The sequence below is a fragment of the Coregonus lavaretus genome (assembly GCF_964263955.1).
Source record: "Coregonus lavaretus genome assembly, chromosome: 1".
NCBI classification, from domain to species: Eukaryota; Metazoa; Chordata; class Actinopteri; order Salmoniformes; family Salmonidae; genus Coregonus; species Coregonus lavaretus.
In genome coordinates, this window is record NC_139988.1 from 15,898,355 (window position 1) to 15,915,108 (window position 16,754).

General features: G+C 46.1%; 1 protein-coding gene across 1 annotated transcript in view; it reads right to left on the reverse strand.

Annotated features, from left to right (window-relative positions):
- The window catches only part of LOC311147923 (rho GTPase-activating protein 17-like), a 74,157-nt gene extending 58,325 nt beyond the window's left edge, over positions 1 to 15,832 (reverse strand). The window contains exon 1 of the mRNA XM_084184768.1: positions 15,658 to 15,832. Coding sequence (XP_084040894.1) covers positions 15,658 to 15,710 — 53 coding nt within the window. The 5' untranslated portion in view covers positions 15,711 to 15,832. The remainder of the gene's footprint in view (positions 1 to 15,657) is intronic.
- Positions 15,833 to 16,754: the final 922 nt, after the last annotated feature.

The window sequence follows — 16,754 nt, forward strand, 5'->3', positions numbered from 1 at the left end:
AAGAAATGTGACTCTGGGTGACAACATGAGGCAGTTCTTTCCATCATTAGGACTGTTTTCCTCAATACATTTAGTCAGCTTCATGTTTTGTTTCCTTTGCTTCCTTATTTCACAGTAACGCGAAATTGGTATTGTGACAACACTAGCTAGAGAAGAGCCAGCTGGTTCTGGGGCACTGTTCACAAACACACCCCACCGAGCACCTGGACAGCAACACAATTAGACCCAAACAAATTATGAGAAAACAAAAAGATAACTATTTGACACACATGAAAGAATCCACCTAAAAAACAGAGCAAACTAGAATGCTGTTTGGCTCTAAACAGAGAGTACACAGTACCTGACCCAAATTGAAGAAAATCCTTGACTATACAGTGGGGGAAAAAAAGTATTTAGTCAGCCACCAATAGTGCAAGTTCTCCAACTTAAAAAGATGAGAGAGGCCTGTAATTTTCATCATAGGTACACGTCAACTATGATAGACAAAATGACAAAAAAAATCCAGAAAATCACATAGTAGGATTTTTTATGAATTTATTTGCAAATTATGGTGGAAAATAAGTATTTGGTCAATAACAAAAGTTTCTCAATACTTTGTTATATACCCTTTGTTGGCAATGACACAGGTCAAACGTTTTCTGTAAGTCTTCACAAGGTTTTCACACACTGTTGCTGATATTTTGGCCCATTCCTCCATGCAGATCTCCTCTAGAGCAGTGATGTTTTGGGGCTGTCGCTGGGCAACACGGACTTTCAACTCCCTCCAAATATTTTCTATGGGGTTGAGATCTGGAGACTGGCTAGGCCACTCCAGGACCTTGAAATGCTTCTTACGAAGCCACTCCTTCGTTGCCCGGGCAATGTGTTTGGGATCATTGTCATGCTGAAAGACCCAGCCACGTTTCATCTTTAATGCCCTTGCTGATGGAAGGAGGTTTTCACTCAAAATCTCACGATACATGGCCCCATTCATTCTTTCCTTTACACGGATCAGTCGTCCTGGTCCCTTTGCAGAAAAACAGCCCCAAAGCATGATGCTTCCACCCCCATGCTTCACAGTAGGTATGGTGTTCTTTGGATGCAACTCAGCATTCTTTGTCCTCCAAACACGACGAGTTGAGTTTTTACCAAAACGTTCTATTTTGGTTTCATCTGACCATATGACATTCTCCCAATCCTCTTCTGGATCATCCAAATGCACTCTAGCAAACTTCAGACGGGCCTGGACATGTACTGGCTTAAGCAGGGGGACACGTCTGGCACTGCAGGATTTGAGTCCCTGGCGGCGTAGTGTGTTACTGATGGTAGGCTTTGTTACTTTGGTCCCAGCTCTCTGCAGGTCATTCACTAGGTCCCCCCGTGTGGTTCTGGGATTTTTGCTCACCGTTCTTGTGATCATTTTGACCCCACGGGGTGAGATCTTGCGTGGAGCCCCAGATCGAGGGAGATTATCAGTGGTCTTGTATGTCTTCCATTTCCTAATAATTGCTCCCACAGTTGATTTCTTCAAACCAAGCTGCTTACCTACTGCAGATTCAGTCTTCCCAGCCTGGTGCAGGTCTACAATTTTGTTTCTGGTGTCCTTTGACAGCTCTTTGGTCTTGGCCATAGTGGAGTTTGGAGTGTGACTGTTTGAGGTTGTGGACAGGTGTCTTTTATACTGATAACAAGTTCAAACAGGTGCCATTAATACAGGTAACGAGTGGAGGACAGAGGAGCCTCTTAAAGAAGAAGTTACAGGTCTGGGAGAGCCAGAAATCTTGCTTGTTTGTAGGTGACCAAATACTTATTTTCCACCATAATTTGCAAATAAATGCATTAAAAATCCTATAATGTGTTTTTCTGGAAAACAAATTCTCAATTTGTCTGTCATAGTTGACGTGTACCTATGATGAAAATTACAGGCCTCTCTCATCTTTTTAAGTGGGAGAACTTGCACAATTGGTGGCTGACTAAATACTTTTTTTCCCCACTGTATACAGTGGCTTGCGAAAGTGTTCACCCCCCTTGGCATTTTTCCTATTTTGTTGCCTTACAACCTGGAATTAAAATAGATTTTTTGGGGGGGGTTCTATCATTTGATTTACACAACATGCCTACCATTTTGAAGATGCAAAATATTTTTTCTTGTGAAAAAAAAACAAGAAATAAGACAAAAAAAACAGAAAACCTGAGCGTGCATAACTATTCACCCCCCCAAAGTCAATACTTTGTAGAGCCACGTTTTGCAGCAATTACAGCTGCAAGTCTCTTGGGGTATGTCTCTATAAGCTTGGCACATCTAGCCACTGGGATTTTTGCCCATTCTTCAAGGCAAAACTGCTCCAGCTCCTTCAAGTTGGATGGGTTCCGCTGGTGTACAGCAATCTTTAAGTCATACCACAGATTCTCAATTGGATTGAGGTCTGGGCTTTGACTAGGCCATTCCAAGACATTTAAATGTTTCCCCTTAAACCACTCAAGTGTTGCTTTAGCAGTATGCTTAGGGTCATTGTCCTGCTGGAAGGTGAACCTCTGTCCCAGTCTCAAATCTCTGGAAGACTGAAACAGGTTTCTCTCATGAATTTCCCTGTATTTAGCGCCATCCATCATTCCTTCAATTCTGACCAGTTTTCAGGTCCCTGCCTATGAAAAACATCCCCACAGCATGATGCTGCCACCAACATGCTTCACTGTGGGGATGGTGTACTCGGGTGATGAGAGGTGTTGGGTTTGCGTCAGACATAGCGTTTCCTTGATGGCCAAAAAGCTCAATTTTAGTCTCATTTGACCAGAGTACCTTATTCCATATGTTTGGGGAATCTCCCACATGTCTTTTGGCGAACACAAAATGCGTTTGCTTATTTTGTTCTTTAAGCAATGGCTTTTTTCTGGCTACTCTTCCGTAAAGCCCAGCTCTGTGGAGTGTACTTCTTAAAGTGGTCCTATGGACAGATACTCCAATCTCAGCTGTGGAGCTTTGCAGCTCCTTCAGGGTTATCTTTGGTCTCTTTGTTGCCTCTCTGATTAATGCCCTCCTTGCCTGGTCCGTGAGTTTTGGTGGGCGGCCCTCTCTTGGCAGGTTTGTTGTGGTGCCATATTCTTTCAATTTTTTAATAATGGATTTAATGGTGCTCTGTGGGATGTTCAAAGTTAATTATATTTTTTTATAACCTAACCCTGATCTGTACTTCTCCACACCTTTGTCCCTGACCTGTTTGAAGAGCTCCTTGGTCTTCATAGTGCCGCTTGCTTGGTGATGGCCCTTGCTTAGTGGTGTTGTATACTCTGAGGCCTTTCAGAACAGGCGTATATATACTGAGATCATGTGACAGATCATGTGACACTTAGATTGCACACAGGTGGACTTTATTTAACTAATTATGTGACTTCTGAAGGTAATTGGTTGCACCAGATCTTATTTAGGGGCTTCATAGCAAAGGGGGTGAATACATAGAGTGGGGAGAATAAGTATTTGATACACTGCCGATTTTGCAGGTTTTCCTACTTACAAAGCATGTAGAGGTCTGTAATTTTTATCATAGGTACACTTCAACTGTGAGAGAAGGAATCTAAAACAAAAATCCAGAAAATCACATTGTATGATTTTTAAGTAATTAATTTGCATTTTATTGCATGACATAAGTATTTGATCACCTACCAACCAGTAAGAATTCCGGCTCTCACAGACCTGTTAGTTTTTCTTTAAGAAGCCCTCCTGTTCTCCACTCATTACCTGTATTAACTGCACCTGTTTGAACTCGTTACCTGTATAAAAGACACCTGTCCACACACTCAATCAAACAGACTCCAACCTCTCCACAATGGCCAAGACCAGAGAGCTGTGTAAGGACATCAGGGATAAAATTGTAGACCTGCACAAGGCTGGGATGGGCTACAGGACAATAGGCAAGCAGCTTGGTGAGAAGGCAACAACTGTTGGCACAATTATTAGAAAATGGAAGAAGTTCAAGATGACGGTCAATCACCCTTGGTCTGGGGCTCCATGCAAGATCTCACCTCGTGGGGCATCAATGATCATGAGGAAGGTGAGGGATCAGCCCAGAACTACATGGCAGGACCTGGTCAATGACTGAAGAGAGCTGGGACCACAGTCTCAAAAAAAAAACATTAGTAACACACTACGCCGTCATGGATTAAAATCCTGCAGCGCACCCAAGGTCCCCCTGCTCAAGCCAGCGCATGTCCAGGCCCGTTTGAAGTTTGCCAATGACCATCTGGATGATCCAGAGGAGGAATGGGAGAAGGTCATGTGGTCTGATGAGACAAAAATATAGCTTTTTGGTCTAAACTCCACTCGCCGTGTTTGGAGGAAGAAGAAGGATGAGTACAACCCCAAGAACACCATCCCAACCGTGAAGCATGGAGGTGGAAACATCATTCTTTGGGGATGCTTTTCTGCAAAGGGGACAGGACGACTGCACCGTATTGAGGGGAGGATGGATGGGGCCATGTATTGCGAGATCTTGGCCAACAACCTCCTTCCCTCAGTAAGAGCACTGAAGATGGGTCGTGGCTGGGTCTTCCAGCATGACAACGACCCGAAACACACAGCCAGGGCAACTAAGGAGTGGCTCCGTTAGAAGCATCTCAAGGTATGGAGTGGCCTAGCCAGTCTCCAGACCTGAACCCAATAGAAAATATTTGGAGGGAGCTGAAAGTCCGTATTGTCCAGCGACAGCCCCGAAACCTGAAGGATCTGGAGAAGGTCTGTATGGAGGAGTGGGCCAAAATCCCTGCTGCAGTGTGTGCAAACCTGGTCAAGACCTACAGGAAACGTATGATCTCTGTAATTGCAAAGAAAGGTTTCTGTACCAATATTAAGTTCTGCTTTTCTGATGTATCAAATACTTATGTCAATGCAATAAAATGCAAATGAATTACTTAAAAATCCTACAATGTGATTTTTTTGATTTTTGTTTTAGATTCCGTCGCTCACAGTTGAAGTGTACCTATGATAAAAATTACAGACCTCTACATGCTTTGTAAGTAGGAAAACCTGCAAAATCGGCAGTGTATCAAATACTTATTCTCCCCACTGTATGCAAGATATTTTTTTCATTCACTTCACCAATTTGGACTATTTTGTGTATGTCCATTACATGAAATCCAAATAAAAATCCATTTAAAATTACAGGTTGTAATGCGACGAAATAGGAAAAACGCCATGGGAATGAATACTTTTGCAAGGCACTGTACAGACTGAGTGAGCATAGCCTTGCTATTAAGAGGCCGCCATAGGCAGACCTGGCTCTGAAGAGAAGAAAGACAGGCAGAGAGAGAGAGAGAGAGAGAGAGAGAGAGAGAGAGAGAGAGAGAGAGAGAGAGAGAGAGAGAGAGAGGAGAGAGAGAGAGAGAGAGAGAGAGAGAGAGAGAGAGAGAGAGAGAGAGGAGAGAGAGAGAGAGAGAGAGAGAGAGAGAGGCAGAGAGAGTGACAGAGAGAGAGAGAGAGGGCAGAGCGAGAGAGGCAGAGCGAGAGAGAGAGAGAGAGGCAGAGAGGAGAGAGAGAGGCAGAGAGAGACAGAGGCAGAAAGAGGCAGAGAGAGAGACACAGAGAGCGAGAGAAGCAGAGAGAGAGAGGCAGAGAGAGAGAGAGCGAGAGAGGCAGAGCGAGAGAGAGCACAAACACAAACAGACCCCACAGAGCCCCAGGACAACAACACAATTAGACCCAACCAAATCATGAGAAAACAAAAAGAGAATTACTTGACACATTGGAAAGAATTAACAAAAAAACAGAGCAAACTAGAATGATATTTGGCCCTAAACAGAGAGTACACAGTGGCAGAATCCCTGACCTCTGTGACTAACCCAAACTTAAGGAAAGCTTTGACTATGTACAGACACAATGAGCATAGCCTTGCTATTGAGAAAGGCCGCTGTAGGCAGACTTAGCTCTCAAGAGAAGACAGGCTATGTGGACACTGCCCACAAAATGAGGTGGAAACTGAGCTGCACTTCCTAGCCTCCTGCCAAATGTATGACCATATTAGAGACATATATTTCCCTCAGATTACAGAGATCCACAAAGAATTCGAAAACAAACCCAATTTAAATAAACTCCCTTATCCACTGGGTGAAAAACCACAGTGTGCCATCACAGCAGCAAGATTTGTGACCTGTTGCCACAAGAAAAGGGCAACCAGTGACGAAACAAAAACACCATTGTAAATAAAACCCATATTTATGTTTATTTATTTTCCCATTTGTACTTTAACTATTTGCACATAATTATAACACTGTATATAGACATGACATTTGAAATGTCTTTATTTTTTTGGAACTTCTGAGTGTAATGTTTACTGTTACTATTTATTGTTTATTTCACTTTTGTTTACTATCTACTTCCCTTGCTTTGGCAATGTTAACATACGTTTCCCATGATAATGAAGCCCTTAAATTGAATTGAGAGAGGCAGTGCGAGAGAGAGTGAGAGAGGCAGAGCAAGAGAGAGGCAGAGCGAGAGAGAGAGGCAGAGAGAGAGGCAGAGCAAGAGAGAGAGGCAGAGCGAGAGCGAGAGGCAAAGCGAGAGAGAGGCAGAGCGAGGCAGAGCGAGAGAGAGCGAGGCAGAGAGAGAGCGGCAGAGAGAGAGCGGCAGAGCGAGAGAGAGAGAGGAAGAGCGAGAGAGAAAGGCAGAGCGAGAGAGGCAGAGCGAGTGAGGCAGAGCGAGCGAGGCAGAGCGAGCGAGAGGCAGAGCGAGCGAGAGGCAGAGCGAGCGAGAGGCAGAGCGAGCAAGAGGCAGAGCGAGCAAGAGGCAGAGCGAGCAAGAGGCAGAGCGAGCAGAGCGAGCAAGAGGCAGAGCGAGCAAGAGGCAGAGCGAGCGAGAGAGCGAGAGAGAGCGCGAGGGAGAGGCAGAGCGAGCGAGAGAGAGAGGCAGAGAGAGCGGCAGAGCGAGAGAGAGAGGCAGAGCGAGAGAGAGAGGCAGAGCGAGAGAGGCAGAGCGAGAGAGGCAGAGCGAGAGAGAGAGAGAGAGGCAGAGCAAGAGAGAGAGAGAGAGGCAGAGCAAGAGAGAGAGAGAGAGGCAGAGAAAGAGAGGCAGAGCGAGAGAAAGCGCAAGAGAGGCAGAGCGAGAGAGAGGCAAAGCGAGAAAGAGGCAGAGAGAGACGGAGAGAAAGGCAGAGCGATAGAGAGATAGAGCGAGAGAGCGAGAGAGGCAGCGCGAGAGACAGAGCGAGAGAGAGGCAGAGCGAGCGCGAGGCAGAGCGAGCGAGAGAGGCAGAGCGAGAGAGAGGCAGAGCGAGAGAGAGAGGCAGAGCGAGAGGCAGAGCGAGAGAGAGAGGCAGAGCGAGAGCGAGAGGCAGAGCGAGAGCGAGAGGCAAAGCGAGAGAGAGGCAGAGCGAGGCAGAGCGAGAGAGAGAGGCAGAGAGAGAGGCAGAGCAAGAGAGAGGCAGAGCGAGAGAGGCAGAGCAAGAGAGGCAGAGCAAGAGAGGCAGAGTGATAGAGAGAGGCAGAGTGAGAGAGAGAGGCAGAGAGAGAGAGAGAAAGGCAGAGCGAGAGAGAAGTAGAGCGAGAGAGCGAGAGAGGCAGCGCGAGAGAGAGAGAGCGAGAGAGAGGCAGAGTGAGAGAGCGAGAGAGAGGCAGAGCAAGAGCGAGAGGCAGAGCGAGAGAGAGAGGCAGAGAGAGAGAGAGGCAGAGCGAGAGAGAGAGGCAGAGCGAGAGAGCGAGGCAGAGCGAGAGAGCGAGGCAGAGAGGCAGAGAGAGAGGCAGAGCGAGAGAGAGAGCGAGGCAGAGTGAGAGAGGCAGAGCGAGAGAGAGGCAGAGCGAGAGAGAGAGAGAGAGAGAGGCAGAGAGAGAGAGAGAAGCAGAGAGGAGAGAGGCAATAGAGGCAGAGCGAGAGTGGCAGAGCGAGAGAGAGAGACAGAGCGAGAGAGCGAGAGAGGCAGAGCGAGAGAGCGAGAGAGGCAGACAGCGAGAGCGGCAGAGAGAGAGCGGCAGAGAGAGGGCGGCAGAGCGAGAGAGAGAGAGAGCGAGAGAGGCAGAGCGAGAGAGAGAGGCAGAGCGAGAGAGGCAGAGCGAGAGAGAGAGAGAGAGAGAGAGAGAGAGAGAGAGAGAGAGAGAGAGAGAGAGAGAGAGAGAGAGAGAGAGGCAGAGTGAGAGAGAGAGAGAGAGAGGCAGAGAGAGAGAGAGAAGCAGAGAGGAGAGAGGCAGAGAGAGAGAGGCAGAGAGAGAGAGCGAGAGAGGCAGAGCGAGAGAGAGCACAAACACAAACAGACCCCACAGAGCCCCAGGACAACAACACAATTAGACCCAACCAAATCATGAGAAAACAAAAAGAGAATTACTTGACACATTGGAAAGAATTAACAAAAAAACAGAGCAAACTAGAATGATATTTGGCCCTAAACAGAGAGTACACAGTGGCAGAATACCTGACCACTGTGACTGACCCAAATTTAAGGAAAGCTTTGACTATGTACAGACTCAGTGAGCATAGCCTTGCTATTGAGAAAGGCCGCCGTAGGCAGACCTGGCTCTCAAGAGAAGACAGGCTATGTGCACACTGCCCACAAAATGAGGTGGAAACTGAGCTGCACTTCCTAACCTCCTGCCAAATGTATGACCATATTAGAGACACATATTTCCCTCAGATTACAGCGATCCACAAAGAATTTGAAAACAAACCCAATTTTGATAAACTCCCTTATCTACTGGGTGAAAAACCACAGTGTACCATCACAGCTGCAAGATGTGTGACCTGTTGCCACAAGAAAAGGGCAACCAGTGAAGAACAAACACCATTGTAAATACAACCCATATTTATGTTTATTTATTTTCCCATTTGTACTTTAACTATTTGCACATTGTTACAACACTGTATATATACATAATATGACATTTGAAATGTCTTTATTCTTTTGAAACTTCTGAGTGTAATGTTTACTGTTAATATTTATTGTTTATTTCACTTTTGTTTACTATCTACTTCACTTGCTTTGGCAATGTTAACACACGTTTCCCATGCCAATAAAGCCCTTAAATTGAATTGAAATTGTATTGAGAGAGAGAGGCAGAGCGAGAGAGCGAGGCAGAGCGAGAGAGCGGCAGGGCGAGAGAGAGAGGCAGAGCGAGAGAGAGAGAGAGGCAGAGCGAGAGAGAGAGGCAGAGCGAGAGAGAGAGAGAGGCAGAGCGAGAGAGAGCGGCAGAGCGAGAGAGAGAGCGAGGCAGAGCGAGAGAGGCAGAGCGAGAGAGAGGCAGAGCGAGAGAGAGAGGCAGAGCGAGAGAGAGAGAGAGGCAGAGCGAGAGAGAGGCAGAGCGAGAGAAATTTGATCATATTACTCCAGTGCTAGCTTCCCTACACTGGCTTCCTGTTAAGGCAAGGGCTGATTTCAAGGTTTTACTGTTAACCTATAAAGCGTTACATGGGCTTGCTCCTACCTATCTTTCCGAGTTGGTCCTGCCGTACATACCAATACGTACGCTACGGTCACAAGACGCAGGCCTCCTAATTGTCCCTAGAATTTCTAAGCAAACAGCGGGAGGCAGGGCTTTCTCCTATAGATCTCCATTTTTATGGAACAGTCTGCCTACCCATGTGAGAGACGCAGACTCGGTCTCAACCTTTAAGTCTTTACTGAAGACTTATCTCTTCAGTAGGTCATATGATTGAGTGTAGTCTGGCCCAGGAGTGTGAAGGTGAACGGAAAGGCTGGAGCAACGAACAGCCCTTGCTGTCTCTGCCGGGCCGGTTCCCCTCTCCACTGGGGTTCTCTGCCTCTAACCCTGTTGCAGGGGCTGAGTCACTGGCTTGCTGGTGCTCTTTCATGCCGTCCCTGGGAGGGGTGCGTCACTTGAGTGGGTTGAGTTACTGACGTGATCTTCCTGTCTGGGTTGGCGCCCCCCCCTTGGTTTGTGCTGTGGTGGAGACCTCTGTGGGCTATACTCGGCCTTGTCTCAGGATTGTAAGTTGGTGGTTGGGGATATCCCTCTAGTGGTGCGGGGGCTGTGCTTTGGCGGAGTGGGTGGGGTTATATCCTTCCTGTTTGGCCCTGTCCGGGGGTTTCTTCGGATGGGGCCACAGTGTCTCCGGACCGCTCCTGTCTCAGCCTCCAGTATTTATGCTGCAGTAGTTTATGTGTCGGGGGGCTGGGGTTAGTTGGTTATACCTGGAGTACTTCTCCTGTCTTATCCAGTGTCCTGTGTGAATTTAAGTATGCTCTCTCTAATTCTCTCGTTCTCTCTTTCTCTCTGAGAACCTGAGCCCTAGGACCATACGTCAGGACTACCGGGCATGATGACACCTTGCTGCCCCCAGTCCGCCTGGCCTTGCTGCTATTCCAGTTTCAACTGTTCTGCCTGCGGCTACGAAACCCCTACCTGTCCCAGACCTGCTGTTTTCAACTCTAAATGATCGGCTATGAAAAGCCAACTGAGAGACCTGAGCCCTAGGACCATACGTCGGGACTACCGGCCGTGGTGACTCCTTGCTGTCCCCAGTCCGCCTGGCCTTGCTGCTATTCCAGTTTAAACTGTTCTGCCTGCGGTTATGGAACCCCTACCTGTCCCAGACCTGCTGTTTTAAACTCTAATGATCGGCTATGAAAAGCCAACTGAGATTTATTCCTGATTATTATTTGACCATGCTTGTCACTTATGAACATTTTTGAACATCTTGGCATGGTTCTGTTATAATCTCCACCCGGCACAGCCAGAAGAGGACTGGCCACCCCTCATAGCCTGGTTCCTCTCTAGGTTTCTTCCTAGGTTTTGCCTTTCTAGGGAGTTTTTCCTAGCCACCGTGCTTCTACACCTGCATTACTAGCTGTTTGGGGTTTTAGGCTGGGTTTCTGTACAGCACTTCGAGATATTAGCTGATGTAAGAAGGGCTATATAAAATAAAATTGATTGATTGATTGATTGAGAGAGCGGCAGAGCGAGAGAGAGAGCGAGGCAGAGCGAGAGAGGCAGAGCGAGAGAGAGGCAGAGCAATAGAGGCAGAGCGAGAGTGGCAGAGCGAGAGAGAGAGACAGAGCGAGAGAGCGAGAGAGGCAGAGCGAGAGAGGCAGAGCGAGAGAGCGAGAGAGGCAGACAGCGAGAGCGACAGAGAGAGAGCGGCAGAGAGAGAGCGGCAGAGCGAGAGAGAGAGGCAGAGCGAGAGAGAGATAGAGGCAGAGGGAGACAGAGAGGCAGAGGGAGAGAGAGAGGGGCAGAGGGAGAGAGAGAGGGGCAGAGAGAGGCAGAGCAAGAGAGAGAGGGGCAGAGCGAGAGAGAGAGAGGGGCAGAGAGAGGCAGAGAGAGGCAGAGCGAGAGAGAGTGGCAGAGCGAGAGAGAGGCAGAGCGAGAGAGAGAGAGAGAGAGATGCAGAGCGAGAGAGAGAGACGCAGAGCGAGAGAGAGAGAGAGAGAAGCAGAGCGAGAGAGAGAGAGAGAGAGAAGCAGAGCGAGAGCGAGAGAGGCAGAGCGTGAGCGAGGCAGAGAGAGAGGCAGAGGGAGAGGCAGAGCGAGAGTGGGAGAGGCAGAGCGAGAGTGGGAGAGGCAGAGCGAGAGTGGGAGAGGCAGAGGCAGAGCGAGAGAGAGGCAGAGCGAGAGAGAGAGGCAGAGCGAGAGAGAGAGAGAGGCAGAGCGAGAGAGAGGCAGAGCAAGAGAGAGAGAAGCAGAGCGAGAGAGATAAGTAGGCAGAGAGATAAGGAGGCAGAGAGAGAGAACGAGAGAGAGAGAGAGAGAGGCTGCGAGCCAGGCCCCGAAACCAAATCCATGGAGTATCCAAGTCGAGAAACGTTTTCTGGAGCCTGAAGCCAAGCTGCCTGGTGAGGCCACATGTAGAGTGTGGACATTCTACCTCCGAAACCAGAAGACATGGGCTGCATTCCAAATAGCAAAAGTAGTGCACTATAAAGGGAATAGGGTGCCATTTGGGATACAGCCATGGTTCCAGCGGCAGCAGGCAGCCAGGGCCAGGGGGGACATATGAAACTCACATTACTCACCACATCTACAGCACTCCAGAGAGAAACACACTTTAAAACATATTACTAAACCACAGGACAGTTATTTGGTGTATAAACAAAGATGAGTTGCCCATTTTCAATAACATAAAAGCCACATTCACTCGCTCAACCATACTCAAACTAAACTGCATCACTAAAAATAAAAATAGACCTGCTATGATGTCCCAGTCCAGGAGCAACAAAACAACAATTGTTTAGCCTCTGTCAGCTGACCTGGGCTAGCAGAGTGAATGGAGCTGACTGACAACACTAGGCTCTGTAGAACTGTGTCACTGACTCACGAGGTAGCTTTGTGACCTAGCTAGCTGGCTACAACAGAACAGGGTTACTTGGATCACTGAACAACATAACAGTTGGCTACACCCTGCCACCAGCCAGAGAATGATCTCCATGGCAACATGCTATCGGCGAGGGTAAATGAATACTTTATAGGGGCTGCTTCTGGCCTTTTCAACACTCAATCAGCTTGGAGAGGAGGTTGAGTTTGTTATGTTAGCAACAGTTGGCCGCTCAGGGCTCACAAGATAATGGATATCGAATAGAGATGAAAGGATAGGACTTGTGCACAACTGAATAGCTATAATGCCTATTGGTGTGAAGTGCAGAGATGGTCTGACCCGTCAATTTCAGTGTAAAATGGATCTACCACAGAGTTCACCAAACGTAGTATTATGAGAAAGGACATACGCCTATTTCACTGCCACCCAACCCTTTGAGAAACTAAGGAACTGAAGAACGTCTTGTGGTTTTAAACAACTCTGCTGAGATGTGCAACCTGTCTGTGACAAGCTGTGGCTAGACTCCTTCCTCAATCATCCCACCACTCTGCTTGAAAAGGCCCTTTCTTATCATCACCAAGGTACAGATCTAATCCCACTACACCCATTCACCACAGAGTTACCTCACCAGCTTCTGTCTGTCTGAGGCCTTCCAGAACATGGGAGCTCAAATCAAGAAAGAAGAGCAGGCAAGGATTCACATTCACATCGTCTTCTACACAGTTACTTCTGTAGCGTTGGTCACGCCAGTGTTTTTTCACCCATTCTCTCTTCTTAGAAACAGCACTTCTCTGGGAGGCCATTTCCTGTTTGGTGAAGAATATGGAGAGATTTCCTCTGAGTGGCTGAACAGGGTGTTCTGCTCTGGCACAATCACAGGAACGGGCTAAAGGCCCTCGTCTATCACACACAAGCACACAGATCCTCACACGCACACTTGTAGCTCACTCACACACACACACAAACACACACACACACAGATCCTCACATGCAAAGGTCTGCTTTCCGCATCACACACCCTCTCCTGATTTACTGTTAGTCAAATACAGTGAGGAAATTATGAGTATTCCAGCGGTCCAGTCTGTTGACCCTGAGCCAGCGGCATAGCGCTGAAGGAACATTAAGGGGATACTCTGTGAGCACTCTTAGGATACGGTTACACTCAAATAAACATGCCAGGATTAGGCCTAATTGGTGATGGCAACTTGGATGTTTCTCAGTGTTAAATACTCTGCCAATCAAGTGATGCCAGTGGGACAAAAAGTACTGAGTAGCTTAGCATTGCAGATCTTTTAAGAATTAGAGATAGGTCCTTTGAACATTGTTTCTCCCCATAGAATTATAATTTGTAGAACGGACATTCAGATTCAAAGCTATGTTCCAATCCACATATTTGTGGCATTCCAAAAGATGATTTCTAGGTGACTTTAAATATTTTGACAACAGCCGAGTAAAATGTCCCAGTCTGAGATATCTTGGCTGTTTCTCAAAACACTTAAATCGCTTCCTTTCCTAGTCACCTTTCCTCCATCACCCGGGCGGTGCAGGGCAGGCCTCTCCTTTTCAAGGATACTGTTACAGGGTGGTTCGATATCTCTCTCCATTGGAAAAACTATGGAAGATATCTGAAGCCAAGATAATCCCAAAGATAGCACTTACTCAAAGGGCTGCTCTCTCAATGGTGGTTCCATTACTGGCAATTAGGCCAGGTTCCCTAGGCTATGGTTGAGAGTGAGAAGAGAGTAAGGCTATCGTGCTAGTCTGATTAATCAGGCTATATGAAAAAACAAAAAAAACAATGTATGCACTAACTGTAAGTTGCTCTGGATAAGAGCATCTGCTAAATGACTAAAATGTAAATGTATATTACACAATTAATTGGTATATACAGCGTGAAACTACTGCCTGCAAAATTTTGTAAATGTTCCTTACAAGCCAGAATGTTGAATACAATTAAATGTAAACTTACTCTACCAGTTGTCTGTCCTTCAGGTGCTCAAAATTTGAGCTAAAATATTGTTCTTGTTTTTTTACCTTTAAAAAATAAATATCTACAATTCAAAACAAAAGGTATGGATTATTCTCCATCCTCCCCTGATTCAGAATATACATGTTTTATTGTCATGGCATGCTTGATTCAATAGTTATTTACGAGAGAAAACAGAATATATCAAACTAACTTTACCTCGTGACGAACCGAACCATAGAACCACATGCCTACCGGCTCTCTAAAAAGTTGGGTAAACAATACTTTCCTGTGGATATTTTGTCTCAAATTTCAAACAGTTGAAGGCCAAACCGCACAGACAACAGGTAGAGTAGGCCTAAATTGAAATGTAATTTTATTCAACATTCTGGGTTGTACAATACATTTACAGGCATTAATTGCAGGCGGTATATACCAATTAATTGTGTATTACAGCCTGATTAATCAGACTATATCATGCCATACTTATCTCAGGCATTAAGACACTAGCTTGTTTAATGTGTTAAATCTAGCTGATTAATTTTGTGTGCCAAATGCAACGCCAGACTGTTTGAAGCGGCAGCTTTGTGTTTAGCCTGAGTGAAGGAAGAGCATGATGTGACTCCATTATTTGATCGTTGAAGTGTCCCCTACATAAGTACTAGAGGTGGAACTGTTCTGGGGGCCTTAACACACCTGAGCCACACAAGGGTAAATAAGGATGTTAGATCTTGGTCGTCAGCATCAGTTGATGTGAACTTGATCACTCATCCTGGCCGCCTCAGCAGATTAGGCTGACATGGCATTGAAGTGACATGGCCTGGCAACAGAGCTGGAGGACTGGTGACTCACTGATATACTGGAATCTGTGCACACACACACAAACACCAGGAAAAATTGCCTGAATCTCTTCTTTAATGTCAGTTAGATTGATGCCAATAAGTTGAATAACAGTTGTTGCAGGGCATGCACTTTCCTGTACCATGTCTCTCCAGCATCTGTCCTTTGTGGCTAGGTCATGTGAAGAAGAGCTGTCAAATGTCTTTAGCTTGCTCAGCAGTAGGAGGTGCAAATCTGCCCGTTACCGATGTAAATGTGCGGAATGCATCCTGGCGAATAGATGTGATGCTAAATTCACCATGACACCTAACTGGAAACGTTTAGACTTGCAGCCATGTAACAAAACTGTTATACAGCAACAGATGTGAACTGTTTAGGAAACCTCAGCACTCTTTCCTTGATGAACAATGCTCCAGATAAAATGGGACAATAATATTAGCTCTTAGATAAAAGCCTTGACGTTACCAGCTGTTGCTACAAAAAATTTTTTCCAGCCAAATGAACTGACAATATGGCATAACAACGAGATAGAAAATCAGGGCAAACTCCCTACCCCCAACGCCGCATTTAACACTAAAGACAGAACTAGCTAGCTAGCTAACAATTTAACAACAGCTAACGTTACTTGCCTGCCAACTGTTTGGTTGGCTAGTTGTTTCATCCGATTGAACTGTTTCTTCATTTTGCGTCCTTCTCCAGTGGAGTCTTGTTACTTTTTAAAGCTGGAAAAGTCAACCTGTGATGTGCTTCATCAGACAAGAGTCCTTTTGTTGGCCATTAAAGTTCACAATATAGCCAGCTAGCTTTTTGTCGAAGATTAGCTTGCAGCTAGCTAAGCTATGAACCAATTAAAATAGCTAGTCGCTTTTTAGCTAGCTAGTTTAGGCTAGCCTTCAAGTGGTTGTTTCAGAAGAAAGTTATTCCTTCTCGAGCTGACGACATGGTTAAAGCTATGTATTTTATCAAACAACTAGCAAGCTATCCAGAGTTCCGCTGACTGGTTGCAGCCTTTATGCTGAATATCTGGCTGGCTAATCAACGTCGAGCGCTTTCCCCAACCAGCTAGCACCCCTCTCTCTTTGCCAGCACAAGCTGATGATGGCGTTGAATGGGTGGCAGGAAGAAATACGTAGCAACAGCATCCATCTACCGCCATCCCCAGCACTGCTAAATGTGCTGCTGACTGTGTGGCTTGGTATAGTTTACGAAAGTCCTCTTGCTCGCTCCAGTGATACAATTCAGTACTGCAGAATTTGCACTGACCTCAGGATCATTTTTTATCATGAAGACTTTGAATATGCCAACATTACGTAACATTTACACATAGCTATTAAAACAGCCAGTTTAGTTGAAATATCAAACTGTTGTTCAATGACATACATAATCAGTTGTTGACAGCATGCCTCGTCTTCATCAACAACTTCCATTCCCTAATCGTCCATGGAGTGCGCGCCCACGGGTGACGTCTCAATACACATCTACTTACATTGAACCTTATAATGGGCTGTATTGCAGATAGATGGACGTGTTGTCATCTGATTCCTCACGATTAATGTAAACAATTTCATTCATTTAAATAATCTTAAAGGAGAGAAAATAAGATAAGAAAAACAGAAGAGAGAAAGGTTTTACTGATAAAAATGGCTACGGGGAGTATGGATTTATTTTTTTATTTTTTTGGGAAAATAATTTTTATTTTCATTTCACATTCAAATACAAGTACAAA